The sequence below is a fragment of the Schistocerca cancellata genome, chromosome 10 (assembly GCF_023864275.1).
Source record: "Schistocerca cancellata isolate TAMUIC-IGC-003103 chromosome 10, iqSchCanc2.1, whole genome shotgun sequence".
NCBI lineage: Eukaryota > Metazoa > Arthropoda > Insecta > Orthoptera > Acrididae > Schistocerca > Schistocerca cancellata.
The window spans coordinates 52,467,376-52,490,451 of record NC_064635.1 but is presented as its reverse complement, the minus strand read 5'-3'; the positions used below and the strand labels follow the sequence as shown (position 1 = coordinate 52,490,451).

General features: G+C 44.6%; 1 protein-coding gene across 1 annotated transcript in view; it reads right to left on the bottom strand.

Annotated features, from left to right (window-relative positions):
* Nucleotides 1–23,076, bottom strand: part of LOC126106685 (luciferin sulfotransferase-like) — an 85,059-nt gene that overhangs the window by 29,902 nt on the left and 32,081 nt on the right. The window contains exons 3-5 of the mRNA XM_049913055.1: nucleotides 11,585–11,684; nucleotides 11,358–11,499; nucleotides 6,830–6,950 (exon numbers count right to left, since the gene is read on the bottom strand). Of these exons, the coding sequence (XP_049769012.1) occupies nucleotides 6,830–6,950; nucleotides 11,358–11,499; nucleotides 11,585–11,684 (363 nt within the window). The remainder of the gene's footprint in view (nucleotides 1–6,829; nucleotides 6,951–11,357; nucleotides 11,500–11,584; nucleotides 11,685–23,076) is intronic.

The window sequence follows — 23,076 nt, the reverse complement described above, 5'->3', positions numbered from 1 at the left end:
TCCAGTTGCTGACCTGCTATTTTGTAGCTAAATGATAAAGGATCTATCTTTCTGTGTATTCGCAGCACATTACACTTGTCTACATTGAGATTCAATTGCCATTCCCTGCACCATGCGTCAATTCGCTGCAGATCCTCCTGCATTTCAGTACAATTTTCCATTGTTACAACCTCTCGATACACCACAGCATCATCAGCAAAAAGCCTCAGTGAACTTCCGATGTCATCCACCAGGTCATTTATGTATACTGTGAATAGCAACGATCCTATGACACTCCCCTGCGGCACACCTGAAATCACTCTTACTTCGGAAGACTTCTCTCCATTGAGAATGACATGCTGCGTCCTGTTATCTAGGAACTTGATTATCGGCTTGATGTCTGCCGAATCACTAAAGGGGCACATATCGAACATTTGTGAAAGCCTAAAAAAACTTTTTGAGTTTTTGTATGTGTGTGCAAAGCATTGTGAAAATATCTCAAATAATAAAGTTATTGTAGAGCTGTGAAATCGCTTCAATCATTTGTAATAACCCTGTATTATTTTCCGTGTTATCTGACCTTCCCGCTTATCCGACCTGGCCGCTGCCGGTTTAGGTCGGATAACAGAGACTCTACTGTATCATTTGGTAGGTTGCTCTTCCACCAGGTGGTGCGGTTAGACTCTGCTGTTCCCTCTGGTGGTCGAGTCCTGGCGATGAAGCTCTTTCTGGACTTCAGTCGACGGTCCTCAGCCTGATGATCATGCAGTGGACGTCGGGGAGCATAAGTTTGCTTAGCCCTCCCTACATCAGCAACAATAGTCCTTCTAATAGTGACGGGAGCTATTCCAACAATCGGGTAGATTTTATCGACTGGAGTTGGCTCCATACATCCCGACAAGAACCAGCAGCCACTAAGTACTTTTGAAAATATATCAGCTGTTTTGATTAACCTATATATCTAAATTACTGACATCCAAATCTTCGAACACGGTACACTTCATCATCATCATCATCATCATCATTTAAGACTGATTATGCCTTTCAGCGTTCAGTCTGGAGCATAGCCCCCCTTATACAGTTCCTCCATGATCCTCTATTCAGCGCTAACATTGGTGCCTCTTCTGATGTTAAACCTATTACTTCAAAATCATTCTTAACCGAATCCAGGTACCCTCTCCTCGGTCTGCCCCGACTCCTCCTACCCTCTACTGCTGAATCCATGAGTCTCTTGGGTAACCTTGCTTCTCCCATGCGTGTAACATGACCCCACCATCTAAGCCTGTTCGCCCTGACTGCTACATCTATAGAGTTAATTCCCAGTTTTTCTTTGATTTCCTCATTGTGGACACCCTCCTGCTATTGTTCCCATCTCCTAGTACCTGCAATCATCCTAGCTACTTTCATATCCGTAACCTGAATCCACCCAGCTTTCGCTCCCATACAACAAAGTTAGTCGAAAGATTGAACGGTGCACAGATAACTTAGTCTTGGTACTGACTTCTTTCTTGCATAAGAGAGTAGATCGTAGCTGAGGGCTCACTGCATTAGCATTGCTACACCTCGCTTCCAGTTCTTTCACTATGTTGCCATCGTGTGGGAATATGCATCCTAAGTACTTGAAACCGTCCACCTGTTCTAACTTTGTTCCTCCTATTTGGCACTCAATCCGTTTATATTTCTTTCCCACTGACAGTACTTTCGTTTTGGAGATGCTAATCTTCATACCATAGTCCTTACACTTCTGATCTAGCTCTGAAATATTACTTTGCAAACTTTCAATCGAATCTGCCATCACAACTAAGTCATCCGCATATGCAAGACTGCTTATTTTGTGTTCACTTATCTTAATCTCACCCAGCCAGTCTATTGTTTTCAACATATGATCCATAAATAATATGAACAACAGTGGAGACAGGTTGCAGCCTTGTCTTACCCCTGAAACTACTCTGAACCATGAACTCAGTTTACCGTCAACTCTAACTGCTGCCTGACTATCCATGTAAAGACCTTACCAAGACCTTACCAATCAATATTATTGTCAAGCTGTAATCCTTCACTATATGTGTCTTGTGAGGGGTGTATTCGGCTCTGACTTAATTTTTATGGATGACAATACGTGATCGCATGGAACAGTGGAGATGGATGGACCCTTGGAACGAGAGGATATTCGACGAATGTACTGACCTGCCTGTCCCCTGGTTTAAATCCTATCGAGCACATGTTGAATGCGTTGGAGAGACATATTGCAGCACCTAAATTTGCACCAACGACCATCCAGCAGTTGTCATCCAAGCTGGTGGAGGAATGGAACGCCCTAACACTAGAAGTCATTGTCCACAGCTCGTGGTCTGGTGGCTAGAGTTGCTACCTCTGAATCACGGGGTCCTGAGTTTGATTCCTGGCCGGGTTGGAGATTTTTCTCTGCCCAGCGAGTGGGTGACTTGTCCTCATCATTTCATCATCATTCGTGACTGTGGTTAGGCTGGACTGTGTTGAAAAATTGGGCTGTGTAAAAGAAATTGGGACCTTGTACGGGCGCTGATGACCCTTCAATTGAGAGCCCCACAAACCAAACCTCATCACAAGAACTCCTTATCAACTTTGTCGGTAACACTTTTGTAATGTCCAGGGGACTATCATAAATGGCGGTAACTTCACTGTAATTATTGTCTTTGGTCAAAACTGTCATTTTTGTTCTTCTCGTCGCACTTATCTTTCATTTACTTTCTGTCCTATACTGTACCATTTATTTCTGCATACTGGCCGAATTTCGTCGAGCTGTATGTTACTTGGCCAGTGAAACACCATGCGAAAGCTACTTTCGTCTTAAGGGGGGGGGGGGGGGGTAGGACGTCACACGGGCCGTCTTGGAGCAGGAGAGACACCAGATGACATTTTACTTTCCACTGTCTATACCTTTACGAATAAATTCATAAAACTTTGTCAGCATGACCAGAAAGGATTCAGGATTCACAATCATAGCAGTAGAAGTTCAAAAAAATTACAAAATAATTTTTTTTTACATGTGAAACTTCATCATTTTTTCACTTCTATTGGCTGTGTTCGTTGCTATAGGTACACATTTCTTCGAAAGTAAGAGAGATCCTTCGATGAATTTTGCACGGCATACAAACCATACTTACAGATGTATGAAACTCTAGAAATTATTTAATTTGTGAAAAAATGAATGTGCTGTTACATTTTGAACTTCATGTTTAGAAAAAAACTCAAATTTTATAGCTAATTATCTCAATTTTTACCACAGTTTTTAATAGATTTGTAAAATTCTATTCTACAGTAAGTATGGTTTATATGCTGTGCAAAATTCATCGAAGAATCTCCCTTACTTATGAAGAAAAGTGTACCTATAGCAACAAATGCAGCCAATGGTAAGTGAAAAATAGATGAAATACAAATCTAAAAAAATAAATTATTTTCTTATATTTTTGAACTTCCACCACTATAAGTGTAAATCCTGAATCATTTCTGGTCAATCCGACAAAGTTTTATGAATTTATTTTTAAAAGTATAGACGGTGGAAATTAAAAATTCCTGTGGTGTCTCTCCTGCTCCAAGTCGTCCCGTTTGACGTCCTACCCACCTTAAGAGTTGCACACCAGTGTATCAGATTGACTACATTTCGGTAAACAGAGATACAGGGCGAAAAATAAGGGCTGCAAGTGTCCGTGTGCTGGCACTAATAGAGACGCAATCTAATACTGAAGACACGTCAGCTGAATTTCAAGAACATAATGAGAAAGCATCAACTGTTACTGTTTTCGTTTCGTCTTACACTTACTCCTGATGTTGGAAAAAAATCGTTCAAATGGCTCTGAGCACTATGGGTTCAAAAATTGTTCAAAAAAATGGCTCTGAGCACTATGGGACTCAACATCTTAGGTCATAAGTCCCCTAGAACTTAGAACTATTTAAACCTAACGAACCTAAGGACATCACACACACCCATGCCCGAGGCAGGATTCGAACCTGCGACCGTAACGGTCGCGCTGTTCCAGACTGTAGCGCCTACAACCGCTCGGCCACCCTGGCCGGCCCTGATGTTGGAGACATCCACAGCGGCTAAGTTGTGTAAGCACGTGTGAACAATTTGCTGCTGATACTGTTTCATTTCGAAAAGCCACTGACAAAGTTCTTGTAGTCTCTGATTGTGCCTCTAGCGTCGGGATACGAATCGTTAGACACAAAAACATATCCTAGACCAAGGCCTAAAGGCTGTATAACTCAAGTCACCGAGAATGTAAGTAACAATCTTCAAAGGCTACAGTGTATGAATCGGTCACAGAGTTAAGGGGCTCCGGAAAGGCTCAAAATCATGAAAAGTTCAAATTTTACTTTTTTGCGTTTTCTGAATCTGCAGACTATCATCTTTTAATAGATATATAATTTATTCAATTCCGAAGACTACAACTATTTTTCAGTTTTTTTTTTGAAATGTATTCTACATGGGCGTGACCCACTGTGGCGCTGTTAAACTGCTGTCAAATGGTGTTATTATTAACGTCCGTGTTCATCAGGTACATTTTAGTGATGTGAGATAAAGTATGTGTTGTGGCTAACCTGTGATGGTTCAATATATATCGCTGGTGTGATTGTCGATTGTTTCATGTATATTTACTCTGTCGTTATCTCGAAAATATTCGTAATTAATTCTGTTTCTTGAGTCTCTGTTTTGTTGAAGTATAATAATGAGTAAAAGTAAAGTTATTAAAAATCCTCTGAAGGCTTTTAAGAAAAGGAGACATGTTGGAAAGCCAAAGGTATGTGTTATTACTGTAAACTTTGGTTCTAACATGGTACGAGCGATGCTTGCTCTAGACAAGGAACGCCTTCGGGCTGCAGACAGGGCTGTAAAGAGTCTAGAAATACAAGCAAGAGTAAACAGGAGGAGGGACAAGAGGAAGCTGGAGGAGGAGTTTGCAGAGGATGAAGATAATCCATCCTATGGACCTGGAATGCACTAAAAAGTTAATCCAATCTTTGTCGCTCGATTCCCAAAACTTTTATCTTCTCATACTAATTACATGTTTTCTAAGGATCTTCCAAACATATTTGTTTCAAACTTTCAGTAAATGTTACACAGTACCTTCTGCATAATTTAACACAGCCTTTTTCCAAAAAACTGTATATTTTTGAATATACACTCTTGGAAATTGTAATAAGAACACCGTGAATTCATTGTCCCAGGAAGGGGAAACTTTATTGACACATTCCTGGGGTCAGATACATCACATGATCACACTGACAGAACCACAGGCACATAGACACAGGCAACAGAGCATGCACAATGTCGGCACTAGTACAGTGTATATCCACCTTTCGCAGCAATGCAGGCTGCTATTCTCCCATGGAGACGATCGTAGAGATGCTGGATGTAGTCCTGTGGAACGGCTTGCCATGCCATTTCCACCTGGCGCCTCAGTTGGACCAGCGTTCGTGCTGGACGTGCAGACCGCGTGAGACGACGCTTCATCCAGTCCCAAACATGCTCAATGGGGGACAGATCCAGAGATCTTGCTGGCCAGGGTAGTTGACTTACACCTTCTAGAGCACGTTGGGTGGCACGGGATACATGCGGACGTGCATTGTCCTGTTGGAACAGCAAGTTTCCTTGCCGGTCTAGGAATGGTAGAACGATGGGTTCGATGACGGTTTGGATGTACCGTGCACTATTCAGTGTCCCCTCGACGATCACCAGTGGTGTACGGCCAGTGTAGGAGATCGCTCCCCACACCATGATGCCGGGTGTTGGCCCTGTGTGCCTCGGTCGTATGCAGTCCTGATTGTGGCGCTCACCTGCACGGCGCCAAACACGCATACGACCATCATTGGCACCAAGGCAGAAGCGACTCTGATCGCTGAAGACGACACGTCTCCATTCGTCCCTCCATTCACGCCTGTCACGACACCACTGGAGGCGGGCTGCACGATGTTGGGGCGTGAGCGGAAGACGACCTAACGGTGTGCGGGACCGTAGCCCAGCTTCATGGAGACGGTTGCGAATGGTCCTCGCCGATACCCCAGGAGCAACAGTGTCCCAAATTTGCTGTGAAGTGGCGGTGCGGTCCCCTACGGCACTGCGTAGGATCCTACGGTCTCGGCGTGCATCCGTGCGTCGCTGCGGTCCGGTCCCAGGTCGACGGGCACGTGCACCTTCCGCCGACCACTGGCGTCAACATCGATGTACTGTGGAGACCTCACGCCCCACGTGTTGAGCAATTCGGCGGTACGTCCACCCGGCCTCCCGCATGCCCACTATACGCCCTCGCTCAAAGTCCGTCAACTGCACATACGGTTCACGTCCACGATGTCGCGGCATGCTACCAGTGTTAAAGACTGCGATGGAGCGCCGTATGCCACAGCAAACTGGCTGACACTGACGGCGGCGGTGCACAAATGCTGCACAGCTAGCGCCATTCGACGGCCTACACCGCGGTTCCTGGTGTGTCCGCTGTGCCGTGCGTGTGATCATTGCTTGTACAGCCCTCTCGCAGTGTCCGGAGCAAGTATGGTGGGTCTGACGCACCGGTGTCAATGTGTTCTTTTTTCCATTTCCAGGAGTGTATAAATAAAAAATTGCAAAAAAATGTTGTGAATTTTCATTACAACTGAAAAAAGTTCATCTTTCGAAACTGAACTAAAATTTTGTAAAATCCCTGTGTTAAGTTGTAGCCCATATTCCAATAAATAATCTGTAAAAAGTTCGACTTCCTACCTCAAATACTTTGTGAGGAAAGATGTAATTTATAAGCGTTATTTTAACATTGCAAGTATAGGGCGTTCCGGAGCCCCTTAATCTCTTTCTACCAACTTATGTGATCCTGCTTACTCAAGTCGTCCATGAAGCACTCCGCAAACTGGTCGAGCGTGAGGTCGCAGTCCCCCCACAGCTGGTAGTGGTGGTAGAACGACACGATCGCGTCCTGCACGCTGCGCACGACGTATATCACCTGAAAGGCGCAAGGAAACATAAATATTTATCTATGTTACGGGATCGCGTATTGTAATTACGCTAACACTTAAACTGTCTACCATCAAATGGCTCTAAGCACTATGGGACTTAACCTCTGAGGCCATCAGTCCCCTAGACTTAGAACTAATCCAACCAAAGTAACCTAAGGACATCACACACATACATGCCCGAGGCAGGATTCGAACCTGCGACCGTAGCTGCTGCGCAGTTCCGGACTGAAGCGCCTAGAACCGCTCGGCCACAGCGGCCGGCTTATTCTGTAATCCTCATCGTGCCATTATCTACCTGCCCTTCTTATTGTTCTCTGGTTTGTACCCGACACTCAAGAGTTTTACTCGGTCGGCTCTCTGGTCGCAAATATAGGCAGTAGTATTATACTAAGACACTAGTTGTCGTTTGAAAATTTGTCCCGCTGTTATACTGCCTTTCCTTCATGGTTTGTACCCGACCATTAATGTTCTAATTAATCAGCTCTTGGTCGCAAATACAGCCGCAACAATTGTACTAAGGCACAGGTTGCCGTTAAACAAAAGAAGAGCCTTGTGGTTAGATGTAGCTGTTAACCGATTCAATTTTTTGATTGTAGCTGCATTACTCAGCCATTAGTTATAATACGAATAACCTGTCCTACTAAGCTGTTCGTTTCTGTGTTTGAAAAACTTGAAAGGGTACAGTACCGCCCGACATTGAAAATAGGTACAACATACTTCATTATTTTTGTCAGAACAACACATTTTTTTTGTAAAATAACTTAATTTCAATTAATACAGCGAAGCCGGATACCAGTGTGGGAAAGAATGACAATTTATTTAGTTAATTGATCACATGTGCACTCCCACAAAGTAAATCCCTACATCCAATTTGGTCAGATCTGTGAAATGAATGAATGTATGGTCGTCTGCTAACCGCAGATAGTGAATGTGAATATATGATCATCTTTGAGTCGATCCTTTGGCCACCTTTGGTGGGACCAAAGAGATGAAATTTACCTGAGCTTTGAGCGCCTGAAATGTGTCTGACCTATACGGTAGCATGGTCTTTCCCCACCTCGGGATAGGTGCGAGATGACCTAGAGAACGGCCATGTTTCAGCACACTGCCGCTGGATCTTGTGCTGTTAACACCTGTTTTAGTTGTGCTCCGTAATGACGAAAGAGTGGAGACATGGTATGCATGTGGAATGTTTAAGAGTAGTTTGAAACAATAATTTCTCTATTTCAGGAACTTTTGTGGGGAGAATTAAATGTCAGGCAGGTAATATTAATGGGATTGTAGTAATCTTCGGAAGTGACCAACGGTCACAATGAAACCACATGTAGCAATAAGTTGAAATACTTCCGTGTGCTTAAGTTAAGCTGAATTACTAGCGTGTGTACAATAAGTTGAAATATTTAAGAAATAGCGTGTGTACCATAAGTTGAAATATTTAAGAAATGGCGTGTGCAGGACTTGAAATTAGAGACGAGTACTTCCACGTGGTGAGTACTGTGTGAGTCTTAAACTGTGTATGAGACAAAGGATAAAGAGAAGTACTCGTCCATGGTATCAGTTGAGGACTCGCGTGTGTGATGAATACGTTCTTAACATTACTTTGCGTGATATGATTCCGTGTGACGCTAGATTCAAACTCTGAGAGAGAAACAAGGTGAGTCGGCCGTCTATCCAGCAACGCCACTTGGCTTGCATTGCACAGGAAGACGTGCATATATCTCCAGAGTTCATAGTACGAAAGTAGAATTACAAAGTGGGGCAGTGTCATGTGAAACTGGGATAAATACTAATTGAAGTGGGAAAGCTGAAAGTGATAGTGTTGTGACTATTTAGTGTTTTGTATTCCATGTCGTAGTGTGGTGTATGTCATGTAATTTGGGTATGTGTGGTTTGCATGGCAGAGTGGCATGGTAGTTTCAAAAGATTAGTGGGTTATGCTTGTTCCTTCTGTATCACTCGATCTGGAGGAAAGTTTCGTGATGATAATTGTGAGAGTCGAAGTGTGAGAAATAATAAAAGATCCACCATCCTATCCAGAAAGTGCACTGTAGCGTTAAATAATTACGAGACCATAATATAGAGATTCACCAATGTAAAGCCATGCCCACTGGGCGAAATTTCTCATGTGTTATTGTTGTGGGTTATTGAATTTGTGTGTTTAGGTTAGAGAATTTATCGGAATAAATAAGGTAGTGAAAAGAAAAAGATTGGTGGACTTTTCCTTCGAATTGTATGTTGTCATAATGTCCCGAATTTTCAATGTGTGCGCCATTCATATTCAGTGCGGTGGCCACATGTTGACAAAAGCCGTTAAATAAAAAAAGAAAGAAAATGTGGTATTGCCAGTGCGTAGTGTACAGTCAGAGTTCTGTAAATTACTGATAGTCAGAGATGCGTGTTTCCGTTGCGTATTAATAATATAGGAGGATAACTTGTAACTTAAGTGTGAGTACTAGAGTTCATGTTACTCGATAAATAAGAATGAATCCACTCGCTTGACAGACCACTCATCTTGCAGGCCTGACTGCTTGATGTCACAGTATGAGCAAGGCATGTGGGTGCCTCTCAAACTGAGTCATTATTGGTGTATTTTAGCTGGATCTTGTGGTTCCGCCGAGTGCGTTCTCTTGCAATAAGTGTTCACAAGTAATGTTTTAAGACGTTCCTTCAGAGCGGTCTTAATAACTGACAATCAGTTTAACTTTGGAAATATTAACAGCCAATTGTCACCAGGACTTTAGTCAAAATAAAATTGTCAGAAGGGACGGGTGGCGATGCAGTCGCACCTTGGCTGCCGATTGAAACTAAGAGGTTGGTTGCTTTGAAGTAAGCCTTATCATTGCCATATTGTTTGCTAATCTGTTTAACCTTTAAGCACAGGTGCGCATTTTAACCCCGAACCTTTCGACGTACAGCTTTCAAATTAAAAGTTGCGTCATCTGATTTGAGTAACTGAATCACTCTTTTCATCAATGGTGCGTATATAGTTTTCATGAGTTGCAGAAGGGCATTTAATAAGACAGGCTGTGTCCAGTGTGATAGTAAACACCGCTGTTTCACCCGACAACAGGCGGGCTGCAGCTCCGGCCGTCTTGTAATCATTGTCATATTGTTTTCTGTTTTGCAATATAGCACTTCAGATTTCTTTTGCAAAAATTAAAAGTTTATTCAGGTTGAGGCTTAAGGTCAAAAGAATTTTGCATAGTTATTCATTTTGTTAAAGAAAATGTTATGGTTAAATGCTTCGATTATCTGTAAAACACAGTTTATATGTTGTTAAATAAACAGGTTGTGTGAAAAGAAAGTTATATTGGTGGGTCCTCCCTTCCACGTTTTCCTTATTTCTAGTAAGTACCACGTATCACTTCCACTATATCCTTTTGTTCAAAGGTGTGTGAAATCTTATGGGACTTAACTGCTAACGTCATCAGTCCCTAAGCTTACAAACTACTTAACCTAAATTATGCTAAGGACAAACACACACGCCCATGCCCGAGGGAGGACTCGTACCTCCACCGGGACCAGCCGCACAGTCCATGACTGCAGCGCCTCAGACCGCTCGGCTAATCCCGCGCGGCTATCCTTTTGTATGTAATAATTTTCTCCTGTTGTTAATTTTCGGTATGAAGTATTGCTGTGTTCCAGGATGTGTAGATCACTTTCGATATTAGTGGAGTTGTGGTTTTTTGTTTATTAGGTTTTATGTGAAAGCGGGAAATATACCGGCAACAGTGGCAACAATTGTAAAACCATGCTGTGATGGAACCAAACAGTACACATGAAATAACTTTTACAATGTTTTATAAGAATGCTATTTCTGTATGTTTTAGAATCAAAGAACCTACTAATGATGGCGGTATTTGACGCTGAAACTAGTTTTGAAATAAATAAACAAATAAAAAAAGTGTTTCGCATCAAGGTGGACCCCACACCACACCACATTGTTGTTTTTGTGTGCAAACACGGACCAATGGAAGAGTTTGAAGATAAAATTATTGTTGATATTACGTCCTTATGCAAGCTGTGGGCCAAGCAGAGAAGAAATTATTTAAAAGAAATAAATAAATACACATGGCACAAGCAAGTCTTTATTTTTCCCTGTGCAGCAGGACAAGTATTGAGATGTGGATGCACGGATACAAAATGGAGAGTGTACTCTGACAGGCATGTGATGCAATTACTACTGTGCAGAAAACATCAGGTAGAAAATTGTGTAACGTGTTTATGGGAAGACTGTTAGACGCTGAGAAAAAAACAAGAAACACACTGAAATGGCTACATATAGAGGTACCAATTACGACAATATCAGTACCTATACTCCCAACGCCCTACATATGGGCCTTAGATCTTCCCTCTCATTCGACAGAGAACAGTATTCATTTTTGTTGACTTACCTTAGGCTTCACAGTTTTAATCTGCTTAGGCAGCTGATCTAATGGTAGATGGCTTTTAATTAAGCGTGGTGAAACCATCGTCTCCACATGGTCTATTGAGTGAGGCATTTTCCTTGTGAACTCAGGCATCAAAGGCGTTATCCTGAGAAATAAACAGAACAGACGTTATTAGCAGATGTTGCCTTCACGTGCTGAAACACAGTGAGTGATGTGCTGCTGGTACTTACTCTAGATATGGGAACCTCTGTATCAGTGGGACGCGCTTTGCTTGCTCAACATCGCAGTTGTTCATCAGCAGCCATATCAGCTCCTGGCTCCATGTGGTGCCTGCCAACAGACATTCCAGTTTTGCTACACAACTCGGAATTCATGAAGGTAGAGACCAGGCAGAATAAGGTGGCTAGTAGGTGTGCAGTTGGCAGGGGATGCGAAGGGAGGGCGGTAGTGGTGGGGGTTGCGTGAACGAGCTGCAGGGGAAATTCAGACCGCTGGAGTGGATGTCCCATTCTAAACTGAAGCCTACGCTCACATTTTTTTGTAAATATTAAGTGGAGCCCCTCCAGGCCCACACTTGCACGGTGATCATTCAAAAAGGTCCGTCACCTCTGCTTTGGTTATTATCTAAAAAGAATTCCACTGGAAATGCAACAGAAGCAGCGATTTATTTTCGCCTAGAATGAAATTTTCACTCTACAGCGGAGTGTGCGCTGATATGAAACTTCCTGGCAGATTAAAACGGTGTGCCGGACCGAGACTCGAACTCGGGACCTTTGCCTACCGCGGGCAAGTGCTCTACCAACTGAGCTACCCAAGCCATGTCTCCGCTGTATCCTTTCTTCCAGGAGTGCTAGTTCTGCAAGTTTCGCAGGAGAGCTTCTGTGAAGTTTGGAAGGTAGGAGACGAGGTACTGGCAGAAGTAAAGCTGTGAGGACGGAGCGTGAGTCGTGCTTGGGTAGCTCAGTTGGTAGAGCACTTGGCCGCGAAAGGCAAAGGTCCCGAGTTCGAGTCTCGGGCCGGCACACAGTTTTAATCTGCCAGGAAGTTTCATATCAGCGCACACTCCGTTGTAGAGTGAATATTTCATTCTAGAAACATCCCCCAGGCTGTGGCTAAGCCATGTCTCCGCAATATCCTTTCTTCCAGGAGTGCTAGTTCTGCAAGTTTCGCAGGAGAGCTTCTGTGAAGTTTGGAAGGTAGGAGACGAGGTATTGGCGAAACTAAAGCTGTGAGGACGGGGCGTGAGTCGTGCTTGGGTAGCTCAGTTGGAAGAGCACTTGCCCGCGAAAGACAAAGGTCCCGAGTTCGAGTCTCGGTCCGGCGCACCGTTTTAATCTGCCAGGAAGTATTATTTTCGCCTAGCTTATTAAAAATTTGTATCTTTCAGAAAAGCGACATGAGTGGCGAATTTTGACTAAGACCTACATATTACTCTTGCTGCCACGTTAAAATTTGCTTCTTTTGCCAAAGCACACCGAAGTTTACACAGTCTCACATCACTAACACGTCGTGCAGACACAATTGTGACCGAGCGAGGTGGCGCAGTGGTTAGCACACTGGACTCGCATTCGGGAGGACGACGGTTCAATCCCGCATCCGGCCATCCTAATTTAGGTTTTCCGTGATTTCCCTAAATCGCTCCAGGCAAATGCCGAGATGGTTCCTTTGAAAGGGCACGGCCGACTTCCTTCCCCGTCCTTCCGTAATCCGATGACCTCGCAGTTTGGTCTCTTCCCCAAAACAACTCAACCCAACCCAGACACAATTGTGACAGAATTCTGGTTTATTAAGTTTATTAAGTGAGGAGCTGAGGAAAAGTACGGTCAGAATCTTATGAAAAAGCACTCCCTCAGTACAAAATAAACGTGTAATATCTTCACTTATGACGTTCCAAAACCCATAGCATTTCTCGTTTTACCAGCTATCTATGGTTCTTAAAAACCACATTCTTTCATTGAAAAAGTCTGTTGTTAGTGGAATAACACAGTAAATAATGAAGTTTTGCGTTGTAACCATATGCTAAAATACTCTTCTCTTTGCGTGCTATCATTTGCCAAAATCTCATTTCGATATCTCAAACCATTTACGAAATGTGAGGAACGTTGTGGATGTTTCGCTCTGGCTTTATCGCTGCCGCTCACGATCGCAAATGAGTGTGCTTTATCAGATAAGTTATCTCTAGATTGGTGACATACAGACATCCACCCAAATCTAAAGAAAAATTCGATATGTTACGTACATTTCATGAGCAGCAACATGTCTTGTAATATGCGCCAAACGCAAAATCATAGCGATCCCTATCTTTTATTGCAAACTTTTTCGAATTTCGCTCGGAGTCTTACTTTCCATGCAAATGTCACAATAACTATGACCATTAACGAAATGATGGCTATGAAGCTCACATGTGAAGCTATAAATAACGCAAAAATTATACTACACCCCTGGAAATGGAAAAAAGAACACATTGACACCGGTCTGTCAGACCCACCATACTTGCTCCGGACACTGCGAGAGGGCTGTACAAGCAATGATCACACGCACGGCACAGCGGACACAGCAGGAACCGCGGTGTTGGCCGTCGAATGCGCTAGCTGCGCAGCATTTGTGCACCGCCGCCGTCAGTGTCAGCCAGTTTGCCGTTGCATACGGAGCTCCATCGCAGTCTTTAACACAGGTAGCATGCCGCGACAGCGTGGACGTGAACCGTATGTGCATTTGACGGACTTTGAACGAGGGCATATAGTGGGCATGCGGGAGGCCGGGTGGACGTACCGCCGAATTGCTCAACACGTGGTGCGTGAGGTCTCCACAGTACATCGATGTTGTCGCCAGTGGTCGGCGAAAGGTGCACGTGCCCGTCGACCTGGGACCGGACCGCAGCGACGCACGGATGCACGCCAAGACCGTAGGATCCTACGCAGTGCCGTAGGGGACCGCACCGCCACTTCCCAGCAAATTAGGGACACTGTTGCTCCTGGGGTATCGGCGAGGACCATTCGCAACCGTCTCCATGAAGCTGGGCTACGGTCCCGCACACCGTTAGGCCGTCTTCCGCTCACGCCCCAACATCGTGCAGCCCGCCTCCAGTGGTGTCGCGACAGGCGTGAATGGAGGGACGAATGGAGACGTGTCGTCTTCAGCGATGAGAGTCGCTTCTGCCTTGGTGCCAATGATGGTCGTATGCGTGTTTGGCGCCGTGCAGGTGAGCGCCACAATCAGGACTGCATACGACCGAGGCACACAGGGCCAACACCCGGCATCATGGTGTGGGGAGCGATCTCCTACACTGGCCGTACACCACTGGTGATCGTCGAGGGGACACTGAATAGTGCACGGTACATCCAAACCGTCATCGAACCAATCGTTCTACCATTCCTAGACCGGCAAGGGAACTTGCTGTTCCAACAGGACAATGCACGTCCGCATGTATCCCGTGCCACCCAACGTGCTCTAGAAGGTGTAAGTCAACTACCCTGGCCAGCAAGATCTCCGGATCTGTCCCCCATTGAGCATGTTTGGGACTGGATGATGCGTAGTCTCACGCGGTCTGCACGTCCAGCACGAACGCTGGTCCAACTGAGGCGCCAGGTGGAAATGGCATGGCAAGCCGTTCCACAGGACTACATCCACCATCTCTACGATCGTCTCCATGGGAGAATAGCAGCCTGCATTGCTGCGAAAGGTGGATATACACTGTACTAGTGCCGACATTGTGCATGCTCTGTTGCCTGTGTCTATGTGCCTGTGGTTCTGTCAGTGTGATCATGTGATGTATCTGACCCCAGGAATGTGTCAATAAAGTTTCCCCTTCCTGGGACAAAGAATTCACGGTGTTCTTGTTTCAATTTCAGGAGTGTATTTTACCCAACAATTTCTGTAAAATCGTTTGAGAAAGACTGCAGGACGTACGCATTGATTCTGTGATCCCCGACCGACCGAAAGGGGTAAACACTTGTCGGCCTCCCCTTCCGAACAAACGAATGAACTCGCCCAGCGCTTTGGACGAAAATTGAGCACTGCGCATCGTTCACCGTATCGTGCGCGGACACTATTGCCTGGCAAAGCGAAGATCCGGTTTAGGTAGCGGGGTCATCGTACTCACACCTAGGAAGCAGGCAGGGAGAGGTATAGTTCCAGTCACGAATAAAGGCAGTCGAGTTTGTGTGACAGCCAATGAGCGTTCAGTAGTGTACTGAGCGCACCATTGTGCTTGTCTTAGCTGACGCAAGCGTTAAACATGCTCCTAGCGAGATACTTACTGAATTTTTATTCCATTTGTTGCGAGTTGTCATCGCTTACGGTGGTGGTGAGCGTCAAATCCTACACTACTGGCCGTTAAAATTGCTACACCGAGAAGAAATGCAGATAATAAACGGGTATTCATTCGACAAATATATTATACTAGAACAGACATGTGATTACATTTTCATGAAATTTGGGTGCACGGATCCTGAGAAATCAGTACCCAGAACAACCACCTCTGGCCGTAATAACGGCCTTGATACGCCTGGGCATTGAGTCAAACAGAGCTTGGATGGCGTGTACAGGTACAGCTGCCCATGCAGCTTCAACATGATACCACAGTTCATCAAGAGTAGTGACTGGCGTATTGTGACGAGCCAGTTGCTCGGCCACCATTCACCAGACGTTTTCAATTGGTGAGAGATCTGGAGAATGTGCTGGACAGGACAGCAGTCGAACATTTTCTGTATCCAGAAAGGCCCGTACACGACCTGGAACATGCGATCGTGCATTATCCTGCTGAAATGTAGGGTTTCGCAGAGATCGAATGAAGGGTAGAGCCACGGGTCGTAACACATCTGAAACGTAACGTCCACTGTTCAAAGTGCCGTCAATGCGAACAAGAGGTGACCGAGACGTGTAACCAACGGCACCCCATACCATTACGCCGGGTGATACGCCAGTATGGCGATGACGAATACACGCTTCCAATGTGCGTTCACCGCGATGTCGCCAAACACGGATGTTACCACCATAAAGCTGCAAACAGAAACTGTTTTTTTCCGAAAAAATGACGTTTTGCCATTCGTGCACCCAGGTTCGTCGTTGAGTACACCATCGCAGGCGCTCCTGTCTGTGATGCAGCGTCAAGGGTATCCGAGCTGATAGTCCATGCTGCTTTGTTTCCAAAAATCGAAAAGTTCTCGACAGATTTCCCAAATTTTTTATGTGAAACTCTAATAAATATTCGGATGGACGTAGGCTTTAATTCTTTCGTATATAATAGAGCACTATATACAGTGTGGTCCATTGATAGTCACGTGGCCAAATATCTCACGAATTAAGCATCAAACGAAAATACTACAGAGAATGAAACTCGCCTAGCTTGAAGGTGGAAACCAGACGACGCTATGGGTGACCCGTTAGATGGCGCTGCCTCTGAAGGTCTCGCTGTATGGTGGTACAACATGCAATGCGTGGTTTTCATGAGCAATAAAAATGGCGGAAATTATGTCTATGTTGATCTCTATTCCAGTTTTCTGTAGAGGTTCCGGAACTCAGGGAATGGACATTAATTATACTTGCGAACCCGGCAAGACTCTGTAATTGCCAAATATGTACGGGAGTTGGATAAACCTCCTAAAGCGCTTCTCCCCCTGTCTGTACGTATTTTCTCCTCCCCCCTTACTTTATCCATCTTGTCCTCCTCTCTCCTATCGCTGTCAATCATTTCCTCTCCACTATTTCCTCTATGTCTGCCCATCTTCTCCACCCCACTCTTTCCCTCTCTCTGTCTGTCTCTATCTACTGCTCTTTTCTCTGTCCATCTACTCCTTCCCTTCGGTATCTCCTTTTCTCTTCCTGCTGCTCTGTCATGTCCTCTTCCCCCTCTCTCTGACCTTGAGTCTTGTCTGTTGTTACTGCAAAAGGAACCTTGAGGGGAATTGAAGCCGCTTAAAATGAATGGGTAAATCGGCTGGGATCATTGGTATATGGGGTACAAAAAGTACGTCTCCAGTTGCTAGATCTGTGAAGATTTTAGCTTCAGTTAAGTATTTCGCGTAGTTTTAACTCATATTCCGTAATAGTGTTTTAATAGTAAGCTGATAAGCCATTAATATAACTTTCTTGTTTGCTCTTGAAAAGAATTGCGAGGGGGGAAGCAGTACAGCAGATTGTTGGGTATACAATTTTTCTTTAATCTGGCGCTTCAGAGGTGGTGGTCCAGATTGCTGTACACACCGGTACCTCTAATACGCATTAGGAAGTTCTCTTGCATTGATGCATGCCTGTATTCATCAATTCACTGTTGGTACAGATTATCCCTCTCCTCGATGGTGATTTGACGTAGGTCCCTCACAGTGGTTGGTGAGTCACGTCGTTCATAAATCTATCCCGGGCTTGTTCAATAGGGTTCATGTCTGGAGAACATGCTGACCACTCAAGTCAAGCGATGTCGTTATCCTGAAGGAAGTCAGTCAAAGGCTGAATACACTCTACATTGCTGATAGGTGTCCAGCTACTTTTGACTAGATAGTATACGTAAATACACACATCAAAAAAGTTTTGCATCACCTCTGTTCCGAGAATTCCGGAACCAGTACAGAAAATAGGAATAGAGATCAACATAAACATCATTTCCGCCCTTTTTATTCCTCACGGAAACCACACACTGCATGTTGTACCACGATACAACGAGACCTTCAGAGGTGGTGGTCCAGATTTCTGTACACACCAGTACCTCTAATACCCAGTAACATGTCCTCTTGCATTGATGCATGCCTGTATTCGTCGTGGCATACTATCCACAAGTTCATCAAGGCACTGTTGGTCCAGATTGTCCCACTCCTCAACGGCGATTCGACGCAGATTCCTCAGAGAGGTTGGTAGGTCACGTCGTCCATAAACAGTCCTTTTCAATCTATCCCAGGCCTGTTCGATAGGGTTCATGTCTGCAGAACATGCTCGCCACTCTAGTCGAGCGATGTCGTTATCCTTATCGAAGTCATTCACAAGATGTGTACGACGGGGGCGCGAATTGTCGTCCATGAAGACGAATACCTCACCAATATGCTGCCGACATAGTTGCACTATCTGTCAGAGGATGGCATTCACGTGTCGTACAGCCGTTACGGCGCCTTCCATGACCACCAGCGGCGTACGTCGGTCCCACATAACGCCTCCCCAATACGTCAGGGAACCTCCGCCTTGCTGCAATCGCTGGACAGTGTGTCTGCGGGGTTCAGCCTGATCCGATTGCCTCCAAACACGTCTCCGACGATTGTCTGGTTGAAGACATATGCGACACTCATCGGTAAAGAGAACGTGATGCCAATCCTGAGCGGTCCATGTGGCATGTTGTTAGGCCCATCTGTACCACGCTGCATGGTGTCGTGGTTGCAAAGATGGACGTCCCCATGGAACGTTGGGAGTGACGTTGCGCATCATGCAGCCTATTTCGCACAGTTTGAGTCTTAACACGACGTTCTTTGGCTATACGAGAAGAATTATTCAACATGGTGGCGGTACTGTCAGGGTTCCTCCGAGCCATTATCCGTAGGTAGCGGTCATCCACTGCAGTAGCAGCCCTTGGGCCGCCTGAGCGAGGTATGTCATCGAAAGTTCTTGTCTCTCTGTATCTCCTCCATGTCCGAGCAACATCGCTTTTGTTCACTTGGAGACGCCTGGACACTTCCCTTGTTGAGAGCCCTTCCTGGCATAAAGGAACAATGCGGACGCGATCGAACGCGATTCTGAGCGTCGAGGCATGGTTGAATTACAGACAACACGAACCCCTTCCTGGTGGAATGACTGGAACTGATCATCTGTCGGATCCCCTCCGTCTACTAGGCGCTGCTCATGCATGGTTGTTTACATGTTTGGGCTGGGTTAGTGTCATCTCTGAACAGTCGAAGGGACTGTGTCTGTGATACAACATCCACAGTCAACGTGTACCTTCAGGAGTTTTGGGAACAGGGGTGATGCAAAACTTTTTTGGTCTGTGTATTTAAAATTCTGGCTAGGTCTGCTCTTTAAGAGGTACAGGGTTACACAAAAATATGGAAGCACCGCGTGAAATGGCTGCTTGAACATAAATACGTAGGCTAGTCTAGCTTGCAGATTGCGCTGTTGTATTTGGCCAAGAATGGCGCCTGTGCAATGTTCTCAATACGTCGCACGTTGTTGGCCGTGAGTTCGAAAGCTGGCAAATTGCTGGTCCTCGTGCGGTCGGTCCTTCCGTAAGGTAGCCGAAGTGTTTGGTGTTTCAAGAGGCACCACATCAGAGATTATACTGCATATGGGGAAATGGAAAAAGATCGTCCACTAAGTAATCTTCTAAGTAATTCAAAAAAGTGTCATCCGTGATGCAAATGCCCTTAGCAGAATAATGTTGTGCCGGAGCCATGAAACCTGCGCTATGGAGTCATTTTGTAACGAATCAAGATCGAACTCCCGACAACGGATCGTACTGTACCAACGTCGCTACGCCGCTGATGTATGGCTTCCTGCCGCGCAAAATTGCTTGAGCGAACCAGTCGACCACTACAGCATGAATTTGGCACAGTTTTAATTTTACAGTCGATATTATGACCGTGGATCGCTATTAGTTTTCAGAAAATTCCAGTCATAGCGGAGCGCCTGGCAAATACTCTAAGTCTAGCTCGTACCGTGGTTGCACTCTTAAAAGACGAATTTAAGACAGATCAACCCTTGGATAATTAATACTGCAGCAATCATGAACATTGACGAGACGGCAGACTGAAACGTCGAATAATACACTACTGGCCATTAAAATTGCTACACCAAGAACAAATGCAGATGATAAACGGGTATTCATTGGACAAATATACTAGAACTGACATGTGATGACATTTTCAGGCAATTTGGGTGCACAGATCCTGAGAAATCAGTACCCAGAACAACCACCTCTGGCCGTAATAACGGCCTTGATACGCCTGGGCATTGAGACAAACAGAGCTTGGATGGCGTGTACAGGTACAGCTCCCCATGCAGCTTCAACACGATACCACAGTTCATCAAGAGTAGTGACTCGCGTATTGTGACGAGCCAGTTGCTCGGCCACTATTCACCAGACGTTTTCAGTTGGTAAGAGATCTGGAGAATGTGCTGGCCAGGGCAGCAGTCGAACATTTTCTGTATCCAGAAAGGCCTGTACAAGACCTGCAACATGCGGTCGTGCATTATCCCGCTGAAATGTAGGCTTTCGCAGGGAACGAATAAAGGGTAGAGCCACGGGTCGTAACACATCTGAAATGTAACGTCCACTGTTCAAAGTGCCGTCAATGCGAACAAGAGTTGACCGAGACGTGTAACCAATGGCACCCCACACATCACGCTGGGTGATACGCCAGTATGGCGATGACGAATACACGCTTCCAATGTGCGTTCACCGTGATATCGCCAAACACGGATGCGACCATCATGATGCTGTAAACAGAACCTGGATTCATCCAAAAAATGACGTTTTTCCATTCGTGCACCCAGGTTCGTCGTTGAGTACACCATCGCAGGCGCTCCTGTCTGTGATGCAGCGTCAAGGGTAACCGCAGCCATGGTCTCCGAGCTGATAGTCCATGCTGCTGCAAACGTCGTCCAACTGTTCGTGCAGATGGTTATTGTCTTGCAAACGTTCCCATCTGTTGACTCAGGGATCGACACGTGGCTGCACGATCCGTTACAGCCATGCGGATAAGATATCTGTCATCTCGACTGCTAGTGATACGAGGCCGTTGGGATACTGCACGGCGTTCCGTATTACCCTCCTAAACCCAGCAATTCCATATTCTGCTAACAGTCATTGGATGTCGACCAACGCGAGCAGAAATGTCACGATACGATAAACCACAATCGCGATAGGCTACAATCAGACCTTTATCAAAGTCGGAAACGTGATGGTACGCATTTCTCCTCCTTACATGAGGCATCACAACAACCTTTCATCAGGCAACGCCGGTCAACTGCTGTTTGTGTATGAGAAATCGGTTGGATCTTTCCTCATGTCAGAACGTTGTAGGCGTCGCCACCGGCGCCAGCCTTGTGTGAATGCTCTGAAAAGCTAATCATTTGTATTTCACAGCATCCTCTTCCTGTCGGTTAAATTTCGCGTCTGTAGCACTTCATCTTCGTGGTGTAGCATGTTTTAATGGCCAGTAGTGTAATAAACAGCACCTTTAATATACACAGCGTCGTAATCGTACAGTGACGCTGTTACACCACGAATAGACACGCCAAAACATTCCAATGACAATGACAAACAATATCGAGCAGCAATTACGAGGCAGACACATTTCCATAACAACTCCCGTTATCGTACTATCGAACAAAACGAAACACCAAACCACTTTAAATACAATAACTGTTTAAATTATGTCAAGCTTAATGTCACCTCTAGCTTGCAACTGTTCTCACACACAACAAAATTCTCACAACTCAGCGCACTATCTCTGGAAAAGTCTCGTAATCTTTTAATTATTTACAATATTCATATCAAATATATCGTCGTGTTACGACCAATTCACTTTAATTCACAATAAAGGATGACAGCCAAAAACAGTTGCAGGATAAAATTTTTTATTAAAATTCTTGACCAAGGTTTCGGTACATATAAATGTACCTTCATCAGAAGTAAAACTTCCTGAACAGAAAGACACATTCATTAGAAAAGCCATATCAACGAAAGTGAGAAACAGAAGCTTAAGTAACGGTGAAATTACTACAGTAATGTAGGCACAAAATCATTGGTACTTACTAAAATTACATCATGCAAGGCGTCGTCAGTAATTAAAACATCATCTCCATTTATACAACATGTGTAATGGGCACAGGGTCAAAGCGAACAGTATTAGCAGCATTACTTCACTTATGAACTATTGAGACACGAGTGTGAAAGCACTAGGGCAGATGGTTTCGCCGAGAGAGGGCACTTGCATGTGCCAGACTCGCGCATATTAAAATCCATAAATACATACATAAGCGCATCAAAAAATTATTAAAGGTTTTGTTAATTCAAACTCTGCCTTAATAAGTAAAACGTATCAGGCCAATTAAAGACATTTATGTAAAATAGAAATATAAAACCAATTTATCTGTATCCTAGTGTCAAACGGATAAAGCTTGCGCTTGGAACATCTGACGAGAGAGGGCACTAGTGTAATGCGCGAGAGTCTCGCGTAACATAGGCAGTGAAATACATACTAGCGAAACGACCAAAAATGTTGTAATAAAACGAAAACATCTGTCATTATGAATAAAACGTAGTAGTCATTTAACCATACATACACATTGAAATTCATAACAAATAAACATCAAAATACGTAGAATCCCAACAAGACAGGAAAAGCGCATTTCACCGGCATTAACAAGCAAGAAAATAACTACTAGTCAGCCAGACTATGTTACATTAAGGCAATGAGGGGTTTGAAACTATCTAAAAAAATTTTGTTTCGAAGCTGCACCTGTTCATTAAGCTTCTGTTTCTCACTTTCGTTGATATGGCTTTTCTAATGAATGTGTCTTTCTGTTCAGGAAGTTTTACTTCTGATGAAGGTACATTTATATGTACCGAAACCTTGGTCAAGAATTTTAATAAAAAAATTTATCCTGCAACTGTTTTTGGCTGTCATCCTTTATTGTGAAGAATTTTAACAGTTGCTGCCGCAGCCATGTTTAAAATCATGGAATTCACTTTAAGTTTCTCTCGCCGATATCTATAACGATTAAGATAATTGATGCTACCATT